A 22,317-nucleotide genomic window follows, 5' to 3' on the forward strand; every position below is an offset into this window, starting at 1 on the left:
CCTGGAGCATGAAAGAGCTATGTCACAATTAAAATAAAAATTCAGAAAGAACATTTCATTCATTATAAGCCAATGTTTTGTGAACATATTTTCTGTCTGGTTGGGATTGTGTGACCAGCGGTCGGTATCCCGGCAGTAAGCATACCGACACCGGGATCCCGAGTGCCAGAATGCCAGCAGGGGGGTGAGTGCAACGAAGCTCCTTGTAGGCTTGCTGCGCTCGCCATGCTGCGGCCTTGGTGGCTCGCTGTGCTCGCCACAGGTTCTATTCCCACTCTATGGGGCTGAGGAAAACCAATTTTGATTGAAACAGCTGTTGGGCCACGGCTACCAGATTGTGCTTCACATGGATGTTTCTTGAAGAATAAAAAACTTTTTTTCTCGTTCATCTAAACCGTGAGTGCTGGTAATTTCTTTTACTAAATTGCTGAAAAAGCGAGTGTCATTTTTATATTTAGAATTGGAGATTTAAAATTGACCATTTATGTGAGCTTTAATAAAATGTTTGATACAGATTTGTTTTTTTTGTTTGTTTTTTTAAATCTTAAATCTAGGAGCCAGAATCTATGGGGGTAAATCTTAAATCTAGGAGCCAGAATCTATGGGGGTAATTCAGACCTGATCGCTGGGCTGCTAACTTTGCTGTCCTGCATTCAGATAGTCGCCATCTGCAAGTGTGCGATCCCATGTATATGCCGAGCTGCAAAAATCCAGTGTGTGCAGTCTCTGCGCAGCCCAGGACTCCTACAGTGCGATGAGAACAGGCTGATCGGGGCCGGACTTGACTTCACACACCCTCCCTGAAAACGCTTAGGAACGCCTGGGTTTTTCTGGACACTCCCAATAAACGCTTAGCTACCACCCACAAACGGCTTCCCCCTGTCAATCACCTTGCGAATGCCCGTGCAATCGGATTTTTCGCACCACCCTGTCGCTGACTGGCAATGCCCCTTGTCAGATGCGCGTGCGCATTGCGGTGCATGCGCAGTTAGTACCTGATCGCCCACTGTGCGAAAAACGCACAGCAGCGATCAGGAATGAATCAGGCCCTATGTCTCATATATTGCACAGATTAGATCCACCTTCTCTGGCCAGGCCTTGGGAGCATTTCCTTTCCCTGACATCATTACAATAGTAGGGAATAGTGAAAATCACATACAACAAAAAACAAGTTAATAATAATAATAATAATATTCATCCCATACTGAATAATAGAATGAAATGGAGGGAAGGAAAAAAAAAAAAAAAAGGAACACCTAATGCCCATAGGGTTTGAGGAGGAACAGCCAGCAACACCTGTGCCCCAAGGCAGCTAGAACAATAAGGCAGGATATGCCTGAGTACCTGAGTGAAAGGAGTAGGAACCTATAAGAATTTCAACATCCACAGATCCAGCATCCTATTACACACCTCCTGCCTAGTGATTCCAGTATATAACAGGAGAGGTGGCTCAAGGTGCAAACTGTTAGTGCTATTGCCTGGGCTGCTGCAGCCTGGGGGACGTAGGTGCAGCCACTCCATCAGCACCAACTGTTAGTGGTGCGCGCTTCACTGCCTTTGTAGTGCTGCCCAACAGCTGCAGAGCACTAGGACCCAGTTACTCTCCACAGAGGTGCATGAATGGCTCACTGCCACATCCTTCCTTCACACCACTGAAAGGAAGAGGAGCGCAAGGTGGAGCAGGCAGGCTGACAAAGAAGGTAAACTGGAATGGGTTGAGGAAGGTGGTTGGCTCATAAGGTGACACAGGAGGCTGGAGTGACAGGAGGCAGGAAAGACCAGAGACTGGAGTGCCAGTGGTTAGGAGTCCTTAATGCCAGGAGGCTGGAGTGACAGGGTAAGAGACTAGATAGACAGGATGCTTGAAAGATGGGGTAAAGCCTAGAGTGCCAGAGAAAATTAGGCTGGACTGACCGGAGGCTGGAGTGACGTGGAGGCTGGAATAAAAGGGAGTAAGAGGCTGGAGTATGGAAAGACAGAGGCTGGAGTGGCATGGCAGGAGGCTTGAGTAACAGAGCAGGAAGCTGGAAAAAATGGGGGCTGGAGTGACAGGGGGTAGAAGGCTGGATAGATGGGAGGCTGGAGAGAGGGAAAATAGCCGAAGAGACAATGGAGGCTGGAAGAGACACGGGGCAGGGAGGTGACACAGGAGGCACGAGTCTGGTTGAACATCTGTTGTATGACGATAACATTGGTTAGATTTCGACTCAAACAGCCATCTTCCAGACTATGTAGTACATGAGTAGTAAATACAGACTGAAGACACTGTCTGCCCAGGGAAGATCAATGTCTTCAGCAGGTTCCCTGTTACAGAGAAACCACCATATAGGTAAGGTGTATTTTTATTTAGTACACTTAAAAAAAGAAAAAACAGAAAAGGTTTTTTGTTTTTTTTAAGGGGGGCACCAAAGGGACTTCTTTCCCTGGGCTCTACTTGGTCTAGAGCCAGCGCTGTATAGCAGGAAGGAGCTACTTACCTGAATGCAGTCATCCCCGGGTGTACGGCCCGAAGCAGGGTGCCACCCAATGGTGCTGGAGGCTCGCAAAGCTAAGCGGTGGCGGAGGGCAAACTCCCCCAGGCCATGATCCCACTCTGGAAGTGTGAAATTACATCCAGACTGCGCTGGCAGCAGCCAGGACCACACTGTCCGGTTAGTCAGGCACTCACAAAAAAAAAAAACAACAACAATGCACAACTAACAGCAGTTCAACCATTCAAGCTTTTGAGGAGCAGCGCCAAATTTGAAAGTCCCCAGGCTCTTCACTCACTTAACCCCAGCATATCCAGGCTTGACCAGTGGAAGGAGAAACATTAATCAATCTTGTTGCAGGTGTACAAAGACTTGCTGGAATTTGCACAAAAAAAAAGATCAAATCATAAAACCATGTAGCAGATGTAACAGATTTTGCAGCATGAGAGACAGAAGAAAGAGTATGGAAACACAAGTGACATACATAGGAAAGCAGACAAAGAAATTGTTACTTGGGGAAATCGCACCGATTTCCACCATTTTAAATTCATACTCCTACAGCTTTGCTAACTCGTACTAGGCAGTCATACCATCTCATCTCCTCCCATCATCAAATCCATCACCTCTTTGCAACCCTCAACTCCCTCCTCTGCCATTCTACGCCTCCCTCTCTGCCCTTCATTTCACCTCCTACTTCACATTCAAGATTGACGCCATCCGCTAGGATATATCCTCTCCACCTCCATCCTCCTATTTCATCCCATCCCTCATATACTGAAACCTGTCCCTGTCTTCTGCCACTGTCTCTTTCAAGCAGGCCTTTGTCTCACCTATCCTAAAGAATTCCTTTGTTTACTCCTACTCTCTCACTAACTCACGCACTACCTCCAAGCTCTGTGAGGCTCATTCTTGTGCGATTGTTCTTGATGCTGCTGTTGTTGATACCTTTTGCCATACGCGATTGCGATTATATGCTAATATGGGTAGAAGCTAACCTGAGCATAGGGACGCCCACTGCTATCACATCATTTCCGTCCAACAGCATAAAATGGCTGATACCAGCCATTTCACAATCATCGTAAATCGAAACATGTCACAAAGTCTGAGTGCCTCTGTAGACGCGCAGACTGAGCTGTTCTCCCAGGACGCTCCAGTAGCAAGTAAGATCACAACTGCTAATTTATGCATGCCCAGAAAATGGCTTCTGAATGGCCAGGTGTTTACCTGAGCACTCCCAAAATGCTGTCTTCCTGTCACTCACTTTGCAACGAATTCCTCAGTGCGACCGCAATTCGGACGCTGTACGTGCGCACTGTTGCTCAACAATAGATCAAAAACCTCAGCCCAAAATTGGCAGAGGAGAGGACAGTCCCAGAAAACATGCAGGAGTTTACCTTCCTCTGACCACTGACTCCAACAGTATTTTCAACATGAGGACCACATTTTATGAAGTTTCATTTTGCACTATTTATTGATTCCTTCCGTATATTACTATATATTAGTAGGAAAGTTATACACACACACACACACACACAGGGATTTAGAGTGTGTATGCCAAACTGGTAACACCTTATTTTCCTCTATACGTTACATACTGTGGTCCAGACAGATAGCACCAATCCTCCAGCATTCCACTGCCTCACTGACCCAGGCCAAAGCCAGAATAGGTCTGCTGCCAATGAGATAGAATTCAACATACCTTCAACCTCCTTATCTGATCTTTCCCTTAGAAATGATGCATTAGGGACTAGAAGAGTCGCACCTTTAGCTAATCATGTGATAGAAGCATCAACCCTGGGAAGATATTCCTACTGGCATCTAGTACAGAGCCTTAAACCACCAAGAGAATTAAAATTTTCTATCCCAACAAATTCAGAGGGGAAGATAAACCTTACTCCCTTTTTCCTCTTCTTTTTGACCAGTGCAGTGTGTCCTAGACCACAGAATCCTGTTAGATCTGAAGAACTTGTCTCACCACCTGGACCAAAGTTTCCACCCCATGAAAGTTACGGGTGTGGTACATGAGATCTACAATGTCTAGGTGGACAGTCATTAGGTCAACACTGACAAAAGATTAACATAAGAAACGGTTGACGGGTATCACAGGTCGACACATGAAAATGACGACATGGGAAATGGTTGACGCAAACAACAAAAAAAAACAGCGTGGCTCTTTTGTGCGTTGTTTTCATCAGATCACAGGGAACCTCAGTTAGTGTACCAAGTACCCTTGATTGCTGCAGGCAGGTTACTATTCCCAGTCGTAGTCCATGTGAATGGTAAAGTATGAAAAAGGTGTAAAAAAATAAAATGCAAAACCCCCTCAAAAAGTTGTGTTGACCACTTGAGCCTGTCAACCCTTTCCAAGGTCAAGTTTTTGTCAGTGTTGACCTAATGCATGGTAACCCTTTGTCGGTGTCGTCCATATGGGGTCGACCTAGGCATTGTCTGTGTATACATTAGAACTCGAATTCTAATGCTAGAATTTGTGTCAGTTTTAAACTGTGGTATGAGTTGCCGGCGGCCGAGTACCCGGTGGGCAGCATACAGACGCCGGGATCCCGACCGCTGGCTTGCCGACAGCGGTGCGAGTGCAAATGAGCCCCTTGCGGGCTCGCCACGCTGCGGGCACGGTGGTGCACCACGCTATCTATTCTCCCGTTTAACCCTCTGGGTGACAAAGTGTCCAACAAGAAGATCCAGCGTGCTTCTGCCTTCAAAAGTATTAACCCTGTATCGCCTCCACGTTTAAGGGGGGGAACGTGGTCGATAATTTGATGTCTCAGGACCGCTAATGAGTGCTTGGCAGAGGGTACCCAGAGGGTTAAACGAACACCCTGGGCTGCATTGTTTCCTTTAGGTTATAATGCGTTATGGCATATATCATTTTTCTTCTGATATGCTTTGCAGAATTGTTATTCAGGTTTGAATGATATAGATATTTGCTTATGTGGAATATAGTAATATGGTAATGTAGCTGCAGGATGTTGCCATTATTTAATAAAATGTGCTTCTGGTAAAAGAATCAATATTATCTATAAATTGTTCCTATCTGATGCTTGGGTTTGTGACAGACCTTATTATGTGGGCAAATATTTACCTTTTGTGACATTGATACATATGTTACTATATTTGTGGTGAGGGACATTAATGTTCCACCATTGGTTCCGATGATTCATATGTTTTGCAGTGTCAATTGTATTTTGTTTTGTTATTCACCATACAGCTTACTGTGCTGTTTTATCCACAGGTGTGCCGGGGTTCTCCGTGACGCCGCGGCCGGCACGGTTCCGTGTCGTCACTTTGGATGGACGTGAATCGGGCGGGCGGTGGGCGCCACGGACGGCCGCGAGGGTATATAGGTATGTGTTGTGATCATTTGTGTTTAATGTCCTGACGAAAATGTTTAATTAATAACATTGAAACGTTAACTACATCTGCGACTTGGTCTCGTTTATTCCCCGCTGGGAAGCCGTGAGTGCCGCAGACTGCTTGCTGTATGTGGAGACATCCTCGTTGGGGATGCCATGCAGAGGGCACCGGCCTAATCTACTCTTATTGTACTGAACGGAGTGCTGCTGATCACCAGAGAATATATATATTATATATATATATATATATATATTATATATATATATATATATATATATATATATATATATATATATATATATATATATATATATATATATATATATATATATATATATATATTTATATTAAAGCAAATAACCTGCGGCACTCAAAGACTTGATGCAAGACGTAATGTATTAGAAAATACACACGAACTCCAACGTTTCGGGGTTGGCACACCCCTTTGTCAAGGATACACATATTTGTCCTTTGTCAAGGATACACATATTTCTGTGACATCCTAGTGGATGCTGGGAACTCCGTAAGGACCATGGGGAATAGACGGGCTCCGCAGGAGACTGGGCATTCTAAAAGAAAGATTAGGTACTATCTGGTGTGCACTGGCTCCTCCCTCTATGCCCCTCCTCCAGACCTCAGTTAGAATCTGTGCCCGGCCCGAGCTGGTTGCACACTAGGGGCTCTCCTGAGCTCCTAGAAAAGAAAGTATTTGTTAGGTTTTTTATTTTCAGTGAGATCTGCTGGCAACAGACTCACTGCAACGAGGGACTAAGGGAAGAAGAAGCGAACCTACCTGCTTGCAGCTAGCTTGGGCTTCTTAGGCTACTGGACACCATTAGCTCCAGAGGGATCGAACACAGGCCCAGCCACGGTCGTCTGGTCCCGGAGCTGCGCCGCCGTCCCCCTTACAGAGCCAGAAGCAAGAAGAACGTCCTGGAAATCGGCGGCTGAAGACTTCGGTCTTCATTAAGGTAGCGCACAGCACTGCAGCTGTGCGCCATTGCTCCCTATGCACACCACATGCTCCGGTCACTGATGGGAGCAGGGCGCTGGGAGGGGGGGCGCCCTGGGCTGCAATTAGAGTACCTTAACTTTGGCAAACAACACATAATATAGCCTAATAAGCTATATATGTGTAAAAATCCCCTGCCATAATACAATTATAAGAGCGGGAGAAGTCCACCGAAAAAGGGGCGGGGCTATCTCCCTCAGCACACTGGTGCCATTTTCTCTTCACAGTGCAGCTGGAAGACAGCTCCCCAGACTCTCCCCTGCAGTTTCCAGGCTCAAAGGGTTAAAAAGAGAGGGGGGGCACTAAATTTAGGCGCAAACTGTATATAAAAAGCAGCTATAGGGATAAATCACTTTCTATTAGTGTAAATCCCTGATTAAATAGCGCTGTGGTGTGTGCTGGCATACTCTCTGTCTCCCCAAAGGACTTTGTGGGGTCCTGTCCTCAGTCAGAGCATTCCCTGTGTGTGTGCGGTGTGTCGGTACGGCTGTGTCGACTTGTTTGATGAGGAGGCTTATGTGGAGGCGGAGCAGGTGCCGATAAATGTGATGTCACCCCCTGCGGGGCCGACACCAGAGTGGGTGGATATGTGGAAGGTATTAACCGACAGTGTCAACTCCTTACATAAAAGGCTGGATGACTTAACAGCCATGGGACAGCCGGCTTCTCAGCCCGCGCCTGCCCAGGCGTCTCAAAGGCCATCAGGGGCTCAAAAACGCCCGCTACCTCAGATGGCAGACACAGATGTCGACACGGAGTCTGACTCCAGTGTCGACGAGGTTGAGACATATACACAATCCGCTAGGGGCATCCGTTGCATGATTTCGGCAATGAAAAATGTGTTACACATTTCTGACATTAACCCAAGTACCACTAAAAAGGGGTTTTATGTTTGGGGAGAAAAAGCAGCCAGTGTTTTGTTCCCCCATCAGATGAATTGAATGAAGTGTGTGAAGAAGCGTGGTTTTCCCCCGATAAGAAACTGGTAATTTCTAAAAAAGTTACTGATGGCGTACCCTTTCCCGCCAGAGGATAGGTCACGTTGGGAGATATCCCCTAGGGTGGATAAGGCGCTCACACGTTTGTCAAAAAAGGTGGCACTGCCGTCTCAGGATACGGCCACCTTGAAGGAGCCTGCTGATAGAAAGCAGGAGGAAATCCTGAAGTCTGTATATACACACTCAGGTACTATACTGAGACCTGCAATTGCCTCAGCATGGAGGTGTAGTGCTGCTGCAGCGTGGTCTGATACCCTGTCAGATAATATTGTTACCCTCGACAGGGATACTATTTTGCTAACCATAGAGCATATTAAAGACGTCGTCTTATATATGAGGGATGCACAGAGGGATATTTGCCGGCTGGCATCCAGAATTAATGCAATGTCCATTTCTGCCAGGAGGGTATTATGGACCCGGCAGTGGACAGGTGATGCTGATTCTAAAGGGCACATGGAGATTCTGCCTTATAAGGGTGAGGAATTGTTTGGGGATGGTCTCTCGGACTTCGTATCCACAGCAACAGCTGGGAAGTCAAAATTTTTACCTCAGGTTCCCTCACAGCCTAAGAAAGCACCGTATTATCAGGTACAGTCCTTTCGGCCTCAGAAAAGCAAGCGGGTCAAAGGCGCTTCCTTTCTGCCAGAGGCAAGGGAAGAAGGAAAAAGGCTGCACCAGACAGCCAGTTCCCAGGATCAAAAATCTTCCCCCGCTTCCTCTAAGTCCACCGCATGACGCTGGGGCTCCACAGGCTGAGCCAGGTGCGGTGGGGGCGCGTCTCCGGAACTTCAGCGACCAGTGGGCTCGCTCACAGATGGATCCCTGGGTTCTGCAAGTAGTATCACGGGGATACAAGCTGGAGTTCGAGGCGACTCCCCCTCGCCGTTACCTCAAATCAGCCTTGCCTGCTGCCCTCAGAGAAAGGGAGGTAGTACTGGCGGCAATTCACAAGCTGTATCTTCAGCAGGTGATAATCAAGGTACCCCTCCTTCAACAGGGATGGGGTTACTATTCCACAGTGTTGTGGTACCGAAACCAGACGGTTCGGTGAGACCCATTCTAAATTTAAAATCCTTGAACATTTATATAAAAAAGTTCAAGTTCAAAGTACCTCAAGGTTGTGGTACAGGACTGTCATTACCAATTCCAGACGTTGCCGTCTGGTCTGTCCACGGCACCGTGGGTATTTACCAAGGTAATGGCCGAAATGATGATGCTCCTCCGAAAGAAGGGAGTCATGTTTATTCTGTACTTGGACGATCTCCTTATAAAGGCGAGGTCCAAAGAGCAGTTGCTAATCGGCGTGGCACTATCTCAGGAAGTGCTGCATCAGCACGGCTGGATTCTGAATATCCCAAAGTCGCAGCTGTTTCCTGCGACGCGTCTGCTGTTCTTGGGCATGATTCTGGACACAGAACAGAAGAAGATATTTCTCCCGGAGGAGAAGGCCCAGGAATTATCATCTCTGGTCAGGGACCTCCTGAAACCAAAGCAGGTGTTGGTGCATCACTGCACGCGAGTCCTGGGAAAGATGGTAGCTTCTTACGAAGCAAGTCCCTTCGGCAGATTCCATGCAAGGATCTTCCAGTGGGATCTGTTGGACAAGTGGTCCAGATCGCATCTCCAGATGCATCGGTTAATCACCCTGTCCCCGAGGGCCAGGGTGCCTCTGCTGTGGTGGCTGCAGAGTGCTCATCTGCTCGAAGGCCGCAGATTCGGCATACAGGACTGGGTCCTGGTGACCACGGATGCAAGCCTCCGAGGTTGGGGGGCAGTCACCCAGGGAAGAAACTTCCAAGGACAATGGTCAAGTCAGGAAACTTCCCTACACATAGATATTCTGGAACTAAGGGACATTTACAACGCCCTGAGTCAAGCAGAACCCCTGCTTCAAAACCAACCGGTTCTGATTCAGTCAGACAACATCACAGCGGTCGCCCATGTAAACCGCTAGGGCGGCACAAGAAGCAGGGTGGCAATGGCAGAAGCCACAAGGATTCTTTGATGGCGGAGAATCACGTGATAGCACTGTCAGCAGTGTTCATTCCGGGAGTGGACAACTGGGAAGCAGACTTCCTCAGCAGGCACGACCTCCACCCGGGAGAGTGGGGACTTCATCCAGAAGTCTTCCAGCTGATTGTGAACCGTTGGGAACGGCCACAGGTGGACATGATGGCGTCCTGCCTCAACAAAAAGCTAAAAAGATATTGTGCCAGGTCAAGGGACCCTCAGGTGATAGCTGTGGACGCTCTAGTGACACAGTGGGTGTACCAGTCGGTTTATGTGTTCCCTCCTCTTCCTCTCATACCCAAGGTACTGAGAATAATAAGTAGGAGAGGAGTAAGAACTATACTCATTGTTCCGGATTGGCCAAGAAGAGCTTGGTACCCAGAACTTCAAGAAATGATCTCAGAGGACCCATGGCCTCTGCCGCTCAGACAGGACCTGCTGCAGCAGGGGCCCTGTCTGTTCCAAGACTTACCGCGGCTGCGTTTGACGGCAAGGCGGTTGAACACCGGATCGTAAAGGAAAAGGGCATTCCGGAGGAAGTCATTCCTACGCTGATTAAAGCTGGGAAAGATGTGACCGCAAAACATTATCACCGCATATGGCGGAAATAGGTTGCTTGGTGTGAGGCCAGGAAGGCCCCAACAGAGGAATTTCAGCTGGGTCGATTTCTGCACTTCCTACAGTCAGGGGTGTCTATGGGCCTAAAATTGGGTTCCATTAAGGTCCAGATTTCGGCTCTGTCGATTTTCTTCCAAAAAGAACTGGCTTCACTGCCTGAAGTTCAGACTTTTGTTAAAGGAGTGCTGCATATTCAGCCCCCTTTTGTGCCTCCAGTGGCACCTTGGGATCTCAACGTGGTGTTGGATTTCCTAAAGTCGCATTGGTTGAGCCACTTAAAACCGTGGAGCAAAAATATCTCACGCGGAAAGTGGTCATGCTGTTGGCCTTGGCTTCGGCCAGGCGTGTATCAGAATTGGCGGCTTTGTCATGTAAAAGCCGTTATCTGATTTTTCATATGGATAGGGAGGAATTGAGGACTCGTTCCCAATTTCTTCCTAAGGTGGTATCAGCGTTTCATTTGAACCAACCTATTGTGGTGCCTGCGGCTACTCGGGACTTGGAGGATTCCAAGTTGCTGGACGTAGTCAGGGCCCTGAAAATCTATATTTCCAGGATGGCTAGAGTCAGGAAAACTGACTCGCTATTTATCCTGTATGCACCCAACAAGCTGGGTGCTCCTGCTTCAAAGCAGACTATTGCTCGCTGGATCTATAGCACGATTCAACTTGCACATTCTGCGGCTGGACTGCCGCATCCTAAATCAGTAAAAGCCCATTCCACGAGAAAGGTGGGCTCTTCTTGGGTGGCTGCCCGAGGGGTCTCGGCTTTACAGCTTTGCCGAGCTGCTACTTGGTCGGGTTCAAACACGTTTGCAAAATTCTACAAGTTTGATACCCTGGCTGAGGAGGACCTTGAGTTTGCTCATTCAGTGCTGCAGAGTCATCCGCACTCTCCCGCCCGTTTGGGAGCTTTGGTATAATCCCCGTGGTCCTTACGGAGTTCCCAGCATCCACTAGGACGTCAGAGAAAATAAGAATTTACTCACCGGTAATTCTATTTCTCGTAGTCCGTAGTGGATGCTGGGCGCCCATCCCAAGTGCGGATTGTCTGCAATACTTGTATATAGTTATTGCCTAACTAAAGGGTTATTGTTATGAGCCATCTTTTTGTGAGGCTCAGTTGTTATTCATACTGTTAACTGGGTATAGTATCACGAGTTGTACGGTGTGATTGGTGTGGCTGGTATGAGTCTTACCCGGGATTCCAAATCCTTTCCTTATTGTGTCAGCTCTTCCGGGCACAGTTTCCCTAACTGAGGTCTGGAGGAGGGGCATAGAGGGAGGAGCCAGTGCACACCAGATAGTACCTAATCTTTCTTTTAGAGTGCCCAGTCTCTTGCGGAGCCCGCTATTCCCCATGGTCCTTACGGAGTTCCCAGCATTCACTACGGACTACGAGAAATAGAATTACCGGTGAGTAAATTCTTATTATATATACATACATACACACATATACAGGTTGAGTATCCCTTATCCAAAATGCTTGGGACCAGGAGGTATTTTGGATATCGGATTTTTCCGTATTTCGGAATAATTGCATACTATAATGAGATATCATGGTGATGGGACCCAAGTCTAAGCACAGAATGCATTTGTGTTTCATATACACCTTATACAAACAGCCTGAACTCAATTTTAGCCAATATTTTTAAGAACTTTGTGCATTAAACAAAGTGTGTCTACATTCACACAATTTATTTATGTTTCATATACACCTTATTCACACAGCCTGAAGGTCATTTAATACAATATTTTTAATAACTTTGTGTATTAAACAAAGTTTGTGTACATTGTGCCATCAAAAAACAAAGGTTTCACTATTTCACTCAAAAAAGTTCGTATTTCGGAATATTCCGTATTTCGGAATATTTGGATATGGGATACTCAACATACATATATATATATATATATATATATATATATATATATATATATATATATATATATATATATATATATATATATATATATATATATATATATATATATATATATATATATATATATATATATATATATATACACACACACACACACACACACACACACACTGCTCAGAAAAATAAAGGGAACACTTAAACAACACAATGTAACTCCAGGTCAATCACACTTCTGTGAAATCAAACTGTCCACTTAGGAAGCAACACTGATTGACAATCAATTTCACATGCTGTTGTGCAAATGGAATAGACAACAGGTGGAAATTATAGCCAATTAGCAAGACACCCCCAATAAAGGAGTTGTTCTGCAGGTGGTGACCACAGACCACTTCTCAGCTCCTATGCTTTCTGGCTGATGTTTTGGTCACTTTTGAAAGCTGGCGGTGCTTTCACTCTAGTGGTAGCATGAGACGGAGTCTACAACCCACACAAGTGGCTCAAGTAGTGCAGCTCATCCAGGATGGCACATCAATGCGAGCTGTGACAAGAAGGTTTGCTGTGTCTGTCAGCGTAGTGTCCAGAGCATGGAGGCGCTACCAGGAGACAGGCCAGTACATCAGGAGACGTGGAGGAGGCCGTAGGAGGGCAACAACCCAGCAGCAGGACCGCTACCTCCGCCTTTGTGCAAGGAGGAACAGTAGGAGCACTGCCAGAGCCCTGCAAAATGACCTCCAGCAAGCCACAAATGTGCATGTGTCTACTCAAACGATCAGAAACAGACTCCATGAGGGTGGTATGAGGGCCCGACGTCCACAGGTGGGGGTTGTGCTTACAGCCCAACACCGTGCAGGACGTTTGGCATTTGCCAGAGAACACCAAGATTGCAAATTCGCCACTGGCGCCCTACGCTCTTCACAGATGAAAGCAGGTTCTCACTGAGCACGTGACAGAGTCTGGAGACGCCAAGGAGAACCTTCTGCTGCCTGCAACATCCTCCAGCATGACCGGTTTGGCAGTGGGTCAGTAATGGTGTGGGGTGGCATTTCTTTGGGGGGCCGCACAGCCCTCCATGTGCTCGCCAGAGGTAGCCTGACTGCCATTAGGTACCGAGATGAGATCCTCAGACCCCTTGTGAGACCATATGCTGGTGCGGTTGGCCCTGGGTTCCTCCTAATGCAAGACAATGCTAGACCTCATGTGGCTGGAGTGTGTCAGCAGTTCCTGCAAGACGAAGGCATTGATGCTATGGATTGGCCCGCCCGTTCCCCAGACCTGAATCCAATTGAGCACATCTGGGACATCATGTCTCGCTCCATCCACCAACGCCACGTTGCACCACAGACTGTCCAGGAGTTGGCGGATGCTTTAGTCCAGGCCTGGGAGGAGATCCCTCAAGAGACCATCCGCCACCTCATCAGGAGCATGCCCAGGCGTTGTAGGGAGGTCATACAGGCACGTGGAGGCCACACACACTACCGAGCCTCATTTTGACTTGTTTTAAGTGTCACTGACCTGGGTTGGGAGTGTTGAGAACTCGGGGGTTCTTCCGATGATAGGGAAGAGGAACCACAGCTGGGCCGGAGCAGGGATGGCCGGATGTAGGTTTTCCTCATGCAGAACTTAGCCGTTGTAACAGACGTGTAATGCTAAAGAATTAGTTGTGGCCAAGGCTTGGGGGCGATGCTGAAGTACACAGAAGAATGAAGAACTTGTGAGCGATGTTGAAGAAATGAATGAAGATTTGAGAACGATGTTGAAGCACACAGAAGAATGAAGAACTTGTGAGCGATGCTAAAGAGATGAATGAAGATTTGAGAACGATGTTGAAGCACACAGAAGAGTGAAGAACTTGTGAATGATGCTGAAGAAATAAATGAGGATTTGAGATTCAGTGTAACTCTGGAAGTTCGGGAGGCGTCCCACTTAGGGATACCCTGAAATACTGGTAGCACAGGAGGTGTCCCTCTGAGAGATACACTGTAACGCTGGTAACGCAGAGAATGTCCCACTGAGTGATACACTGTAACACTGATAGCACAGGGAAGGTTCCACTGAGTGATACACTGTAACGCTGGTAGCACAGGGAATGTCCCGCTGAAAGATACTCTGCAATGCTGGAACACAGGAGACGTTCAGCTTGAGAACATGCTGAACGCTGCTAGCACTGGTGATCATTGGAAAAAGACGATACTCAGGCGCCGGGGCTCTGTACGGCGTCTGCCTTTGAACTTCCCGCCCTCTCCCGATTGGCGGAAGGGGCAGATGATGTCACCCGCTCACCACGCTCTTGTGGATGCCAGGCGTAATGGCGGCGCCCACACCCCGGGAACCTGCCGGAGGCAGCGCTACGAGGAGCCCACCGGGGGAGACGAGCGCCGGGAGACCCAGCGCACCCGAAGCGGTAAGTGTGACATTAAGGACATTACATCAAAGTTGGATCAGCCTGTAGTGTGTTTTTCCACTTTAATTTTGAGTGTGACTCCAAATCCAGACCTCCATGGGTTAATAATTTTGATTTCCATTGATCATTTTTGTGTGATTTTGTTGTCAGCACATTCAACTATGTAAAGACCAAAGTATTTAGTAAACATATTACATTCATTCAGAACTAGGATGTGTTGTTTTAGTGTTCCCTTTATTTTTTTGAGCAGTGTGTATAATTTATTATATATATATATATATATATATATATATATATATATATATATATATATATATTTTACAGGTTGTAATGTAACAAAATTGTTAAGAAGCCACGGGGTGAATACTTTGGCAAGGCACTGTACAATATTGTGTGTGTGTATATATATATATATATATATATAATATATAAACATACATACATACACACACAGATATATATATATGTCTCTCTCTGTGTGTGTATGTATATATATATATATATATATATATATATATATACACACATATATACATACATACATACATACATACATATACACACACAGAGAGACAGAGACATAATAAATATATATATATATATATATATATATATATATATATATATATATATATATATATATATATATATATATATATATATATATATATATATATATATATATATCTCCAGTACTGAAGCTTCACATTTATTTAGAAATAGCAGTGGGTGCATTTCCTTTCAAATATAGAAGTGTTTGAGAATAGAAAAAGAGACAGAAAAAAGTGACCTTGGTTGGGAGCACTCACTCCCGGGAGGGAGTGCTCCCAACCAAGGTCACTTTTTTCTGTCTCTTTTTCTATTCTCAAATACGTTTGGACCTTTGGGAGCACCGCTGACAATCACCATTTTCTCTACCCACAGATATTTTTTCTTATAGGTAGAAGGTGATTTATCCTAGACCATTGTCTAAACCGTCAGCTCTTCTCTGAGATAACATTTTATTTCATTTTATGTATTTTTCATCACAATCCATTTTTTGATCCTGTGCGGCATCCCCAAACCCAAACCCCCCCTCTTTAAATATAGAAGTGTGTAACAGAGAGGCCTGCCTCTCCTAGTTTCATCACAGGGGACGCTAATGCATGATTCATTCCTGTGACATTTCCTGTAGCCATTTTTCACTCAGCAACATGAACATTATTAACAAAAATGTGTTGCTATAGTGCTAGTATAGTCTGCAATACTTTAGAAATGGGAACAAATACAGCAATAAAACAGGAATAAGAATTAAAAAAAAAAAAAAAAAGAAGGAGGTTACACCAACTGTATTCTCAGGAGTTCATCTGTAACATTATTACAGTTATTTTTAACTTTGAGCATAATCCAGGATTAATACATAAATAGGTTGCCCTGTGCACTCCACTATCATACATAACAGGGACATACAGCTATCTACAGCTGAACTAGATCAATTTCCAGCTGTATCCAATACAGATACTTCACCAACCAAGACTTAGAACACTGTCTTTATCAGAAGTCATTCAGTCTGTGCTATAAACCAGGAGCTAGTGGTGACAACACTATTGAATATTAGCTACAGCATATTTGAGAGAAAGTTGAGAGAAATATAGTACCAACCAACCAGCTCCTGCCAGTTTTCATGCACAGCCTGTAAACGGACAGTAAGGCGCTGACTGGGCGATACTTAATCTCTCAACACTTTATCTCTCTGCTAGCTTTTATACATGTCTCCCTGTGTTTCTTAAAATGTTGATAGTATTCTGCCTCTATAATGCAACAGGCAAAATGATTGGTAGGGAACACATAAGCCAACTGTCAAAATCTTGGCACGATTTTAGGTGCAAAGTGCTCAGAACTATGGGCCTAATTCAGAGTTGATGGAAGCAGCAAATTTGTTCTCTAATGGGCAAACCATGCGCACTGCAGGTGGGGCAGATATAACGTGTGCAGAGAGAGTTAGATTTGGGAGGGGTGTGTTCAAAATGAAATCTAAATTGCAGTGTAAAAATAAAGCAGCCAGTATTTACCCTGCACAGAAACAAAATAACCCACCCAAATCTAACTCTCTCTGCACATGTTATATCTGTCCTCCCCTGCAGTGCACATGGTTTTGTCCATTAGAGAACAAATTTGCTGCTGCAATCAGGTCTGAATTAGGCCCCATGTCTCAAAGCTAGGAGAGAATGGTCCAAGTAAAGTTACCTGAAGAGAGTGTCAATCTCTGCCTCTCTTTGTCTCTCCAGATGTAGCTGCTCTTCAATGACCCGTCTCATCCATGCAGTGTCAGCAGCAGACTGCTCCCTTCTGGCTGAACGTAAGCGCTGCTCCTCATCCTCCTTACTTAAGAGTGCAGAAAGAATCTTCATGTCCATTTCCTAAAATGACAAGGTGGATGGCTCAAGCAAAGGAGTAAACATCATGGGCAAGATGTACTAAGCCTGAAAAGTGATAAATATCACAGTGATAAAGCACCAGCCAATCGGCTCCTAACTGTCATTTTTCAAACACAGCCTGTAATATGGCAGTTAGGAGCCGATTGGCTGGTGCTTTATCACAGTGATATTTATCACTTTTCAGGCTTAGTACATCTCCCCCCCATATATGATAATTAAAGCGATAGTAGTTGAGTAGCAAAAGGAAAGTTCCTGTGTTGTTTTTAAGAAGCTACTGAATCTGTGGATGTGAGGTTTTATTTGGTTGTATTTTTCCCAGTATTTATTTATTTAACATTTCTTCTGTCTGTTTTAAAGCATGACTAAACCTCAACATTCTTCCACTATATAAACCAAAAAGGTAAAACCACTGCTCAGACATTCCACACATCTTTTCTGACGCCACCTCTGAAGTATCACGATGCCGCACTTTCATGTTCTGTACTCATACTGATACCCAGGATAAAGCAATAGTTCAAAGAGAGGTTTCTGTACAGAAGCGGAGACTGCAGGAATTTGAGTAGCTATGACATCACTAGCCCTCAACCAATCCACACAGAGCATTTATGCAAGGTCTGCCAACCTGTCTATCTATATGCACATCAGTGGTTCCAAAACTCAGGGGGTGATTCAGATCTGATCACTGGGCTGCTAACTTTGCTGTCCTGCATTCAGATAGTCGCCGCCTCCAGGGAAAGTGTAAATTCACAGTGCAAGTGTGCGATCCCATGTGTACGCCGAGCTGCAAAAATCCACTTTGTGCAGTCTGTGCGCAGCCCAGGACTTACTCCTCCAGTGCGCTCAGAACAGGGTGATCGGAGCCAACGTCACACCCCCTCCCTGAAAACGCTTAGGCACGCCTGCGTTTTTTCTGGACCCTCCCAAAAAAACGGTCAGTTACCACCCACAAACGGCCTCCTCCTGTCAATCATCTTGCGAACGCCTGTGCGATCGGATTTTTCGCACCATCTCACTGCTGACCGGCGATGCCCTTTGTTGCTGTCCAACGCACGTGCGCATTGCGGTGCAAGCGCAGTTAGTACCGGATCACCCGCTGTGCGAAAATGCACAGCAGCGACCAGGTATTGTTGCTGTCCAACGCACGTGCGCATTGTGGTGCAAGCGCAGTTAGTACCGGATCACCCGCTGTGCGAAAATGCACAGCAGCGACCAGGTATGAATCAGGCCCTTAGTCCTCAAGACACCCTAACAGTACAGGTTCTAAAAATATCCAAGTTTGAGCACAGGTAGCTTAATTAGTACACAAGTCAATTTGATTTATTCATCTAATAACAACAACAACAACAACATTAAATTCATTTTTATTATTTGATTTATTCATCTGTGCTCAAGCATGGATATCCTTAAAATCTGGATTGTTAGGGTGCGTTGAGAAAAGAGTTTGGGAACCACTGATGATCTAGGGGAGGAGATTAGTATTGATATCACTATACAATAGAAGTAAAACAAGCTATATTTAAAACATTATAAGTGTTAGCTTCCTCTCGAAACTTAAACTAAAAGAACTTTGATGTCAGTGGAGTAATATAATCCATATAAAAGCTTTCTGTGACCTTGTTATATTTATGGAACTTCTTGATGACCTGCAACATAGTTATAATGTACAATAATGTCCAGTAAACCGTGATTTGTTAACAACTGGGGTATATAAGAGGGTTGGGTATGGGAGGTTAACAGTGACACTGTTACCTGAGTATGTCAAGCTCAGTATGCCGACACTGGTGCTTTGCCACCTAGAGCATTTTATAACTTTACACATGCTTGTAGCATTACACAACGAAAGAAAGGGTTCTTCACGGTACGGGCAATAAAGATTTGGAACTCCCTGCCGGAGAAGGTAATAACGGCAGACTCTGTACATGCATTTAAAAACGGATTGGACAAATTTCTAACTGTAAAACGTATCCAGGGTTATAGCATTTAGCAGAGTGACATTAATATCTGGGAGTGGTAGAATCGTAGTTGTCAATTGGTATTAGACCATTACTTCAGCAGGTGCTTTATAAGATGAACAGCTTAACACAGAATACAGGTTGAACCCGATGGGCATTTTGCCTCTTTTCAACCTTACTAACTATGTAACGATGTAAATTACACACGTGTCGAGATTCCAGTGCTGGCATACGGAGAGGATGACATACTCACTGGTGACATAGTCACAGTCAATCTCCTGACCACATATGACACACACGTCTTACCAGCTCTTCCTGCACCATTTGTGCTCTCCGTTTCATCTGTGCTGTGTACTGACGACTCAGAAAGTGACTAAAAAGAGAAGACCACAAAAAAAAAAAAGTTTGCGACAATTTAGGAAGGGGTGTACAGAACATGATTTGTGACTAGGTCATGTCATTCATAATCATATCCAACCAAGACAGAACCTATACGGCCAGCTAACGTAACATATCCAAGTTTGTCAGTTCAATAAAGGATGTTAAAAATGCTCCTACTTGTAAACATTGTTTTTAGGGCCCGCATTTTAGGGACCGCAACTCCTATAACTTAATCAGGTCTCACACAAATGTAACCTGCACAAGACTGAGGATGCATTCAGGATGCCGGCAGTCGAAATACCAGCGCCGGAATCCTGACATCAGTCAAAATGCTGTCACCAGATTCCCCATCGTAACTATGCTAGGGGTTTAGGATGCACGGGGGTGGGTTAGGTTTCGGCACTTGGGGAGGGGTTTAGGGTAGGGTCAGGCTACGGGGAATGGGGGTGTTAGGTTTAGGCACCACCAGAGAGGGTTATAATTAGGTTGCTGGGGAAGGGGTGGGGGGGTGAGGAGTGGGTAAGTATACTTATCAAACCTGTCAGGATTCTCGCCATCAGGATACTGGCATCTCGAACGCAGCGTATGTATTCCCAAGACTGATCAAAGTGAATTTGACTCATAATAGCAAAAGTATGCTGTACTTGTAATGGCCAAAATAATATCAGTACACTTCTCTCCAGGATTTCCACTCATGGTTAATAGGTCACCTGTCATTTTGTAATTCCTTTTTTTTTTTTTAAATATTATTATTATTCTGTATAAGTTGGACACTTGTTCACTATATTCCACCAGATAGTTATATGATCATAGAGACGTGCCACAAAATTTTATCAAGGACTTTTTTTTTGCAATATTTGGGGACATTCTGATAAATGTACTGACCGGTGTGTGAGACTGCTATAACTTACCTGGGAGCGCAAGAGGCTGGTTACCATTTTTTGAATTTAGTATACATTTGTTGGAAGTGGGTGCACCTTCTGTTTTCCAGCCACCTGCCTGCACTCAGGAGGAGTGCAAAGGGAGACTAATCTGAACTACTGTTGTATTCTGATAAATGTACTATATAGGATTGATTTTTATAGGTACTATTATTTACATGGGTTTTTACGTCTGCCATAGTTTCTATTAAGCATAAACGGTGGTTTGATTACCAGCACTCTGCTATAATTTATTAGTTATAAGTTCATGTGATGTGAAACTTGCTTATACAAAGCTCTCCTTGAAACATTACATGTATACATTATATAATACTACGTGTGTCAATATTCCCTTAAATACAGCTTTAAAAAAAAAAAAAAAAAAGCTGGAATTAAACATATTCATTATATTGCACATTGCTTTTATAATGCGGTAGCATATTATTCAGCAAAGTGGAGAGAGAGAGAGAGAGAGAGAGAGAGAGAGAGAGAGAGAGAGAGAGAGAGAGAGAGAGAGAGAGAGAGAGAGAGAGAGAGAGAGAAAATGAATTCCAATAATATGGAGTTACCCAAGTTCTGCTTTTTTCCTGCTTTCCTCAATCTTCTTTCTTTTCTCCTGAAGTTCCTCTACTTCCCACTGTTGTCTTAATAAAGCCTCTTGTTCCTTCTTCAACTTCTGGGCCTACCATGGTACACATATTTTATAGACTTGAATCTATGTTATTATGCCGTTAAATAAAAGTGAGGAATCATGACCACCACCACCAAACATGCAGGAAAGAGGTATTTTTCATTGGAGTGCTCAGTAACTTTTGAATGAATATACCCCTATTGTTACCAGAGATTTGTCAGAGGCACCTGTAAAAAGGTATTGATGGCTTTGACATATTATTTTTATGCTTTAATTAGAAAGCACTGGCATATACATAAGAGCTGTAGATAAAGGGGACAATGACTCAACAAATTAAATACAATGACATGAAACAGAAGGAAAAGAATACATACTAATCAAATTATGAAACTAAAAGGTTAAATACAGACTTTTAATTGGGCATTTGAGCAACTTAATGCCGATGGGACTACTTTTTCACTCATGTGGATGTTCTGCTGCCAAAGGGGCAGATTCAATTAAGAACAAAGGGCTGGATTCCGATTTGTGCAGTATTGCATAGCTGCAAGTAAGAGACTGAGCAATACAGTACAACTAAAATACTAATGCAGCAGTTGGAGTCTGTAGCAAAAACACACTTCCTGCCAGCATTTGCGCAGCATCTGATCGCCATTGTGGACCCTAGGCACGGCGTGCCTAGCCAGTCGCTGCACCCAAATGCCACAGTACGCTAATTAAAATGGTTACTGCCCACACACACAGTGCACCCACCATCGGCTTTGTACATAAACCAAAAGATTTACGTACAAATCAGAATCAGGCCCAAAGTCCCATAGAAGCCATGTATGACAGGTTTTCGAAGAAGGTTATGGTTCTAAAATAATGCTTGGTTTCCTTTGTAGTACTATAAGTGCAAGCAAAGTATAAGCAAGGTTTACAGAACTGTAATATCCAAAAATGCACACCCCCTCACATCAGATGACGCATATGGGATCTCATGAGTCAGCTCTAAGGCTGCTTGCCTTTACTGCATGTTAGGGGATATGTAAGTACTAAGTGAATCCTGATTGGCCCATGTGACTCAATTATATAGACAGATTTTTACACTTTGCCTTAATGAAAGGTCAAAGCTGATTCTTTAGTGAGAATCTTATCTTGTATGCCAAGGACAGGCAGATTATGTCCAGGGTTCACAATAATCTGCATTGCGCTTACAGTTCAGACTTGGTAGTGACATCATATCTGTTCTGGTCTACTAATATACAGAAAGCAC

At 44.7% G+C, this 22,317-nt stretch overlaps 1 protein-coding gene across 3 annotated transcripts in view; it reads right to left on the minus strand.

Annotated features, from left to right (window-relative positions):
* Positions 1-22,317, minus strand: part of TCHP (trichoplein keratin filament binding) — a 62,227-nt gene that overhangs the window by 29,784 nt on the left and 10,126 nt on the right. For all 3 annotated transcript variants that reach the window (XM_063913228.1, XM_063913227.1, XM_063913229.1), the window contains exons 7-9: positions 21,004-21,116; positions 19,440-19,506; positions 16,991-17,163 (exon numbers count right to left, since the gene is read on the minus strand). In XM_063913228.1, the coding sequence (XP_063769298.1) occupies positions 16,991-17,163; positions 19,440-19,506; positions 21,004-21,116 (353 nt within the window). The remainder of the gene's footprint in view (positions 1-16,990; positions 17,164-19,439; positions 19,507-21,003; positions 21,117-22,317) is intronic.

Source organism: Pseudophryne corroboree, chromosome 1 (genome assembly GCF_028390025.1).
Source record: "Pseudophryne corroboree isolate aPseCor3 chromosome 1, aPseCor3.hap2, whole genome shotgun sequence".
Classification (NCBI taxonomy): Eukaryota; Metazoa; Chordata; class Amphibia; order Anura; family Myobatrachidae; genus Pseudophryne; species Pseudophryne corroboree.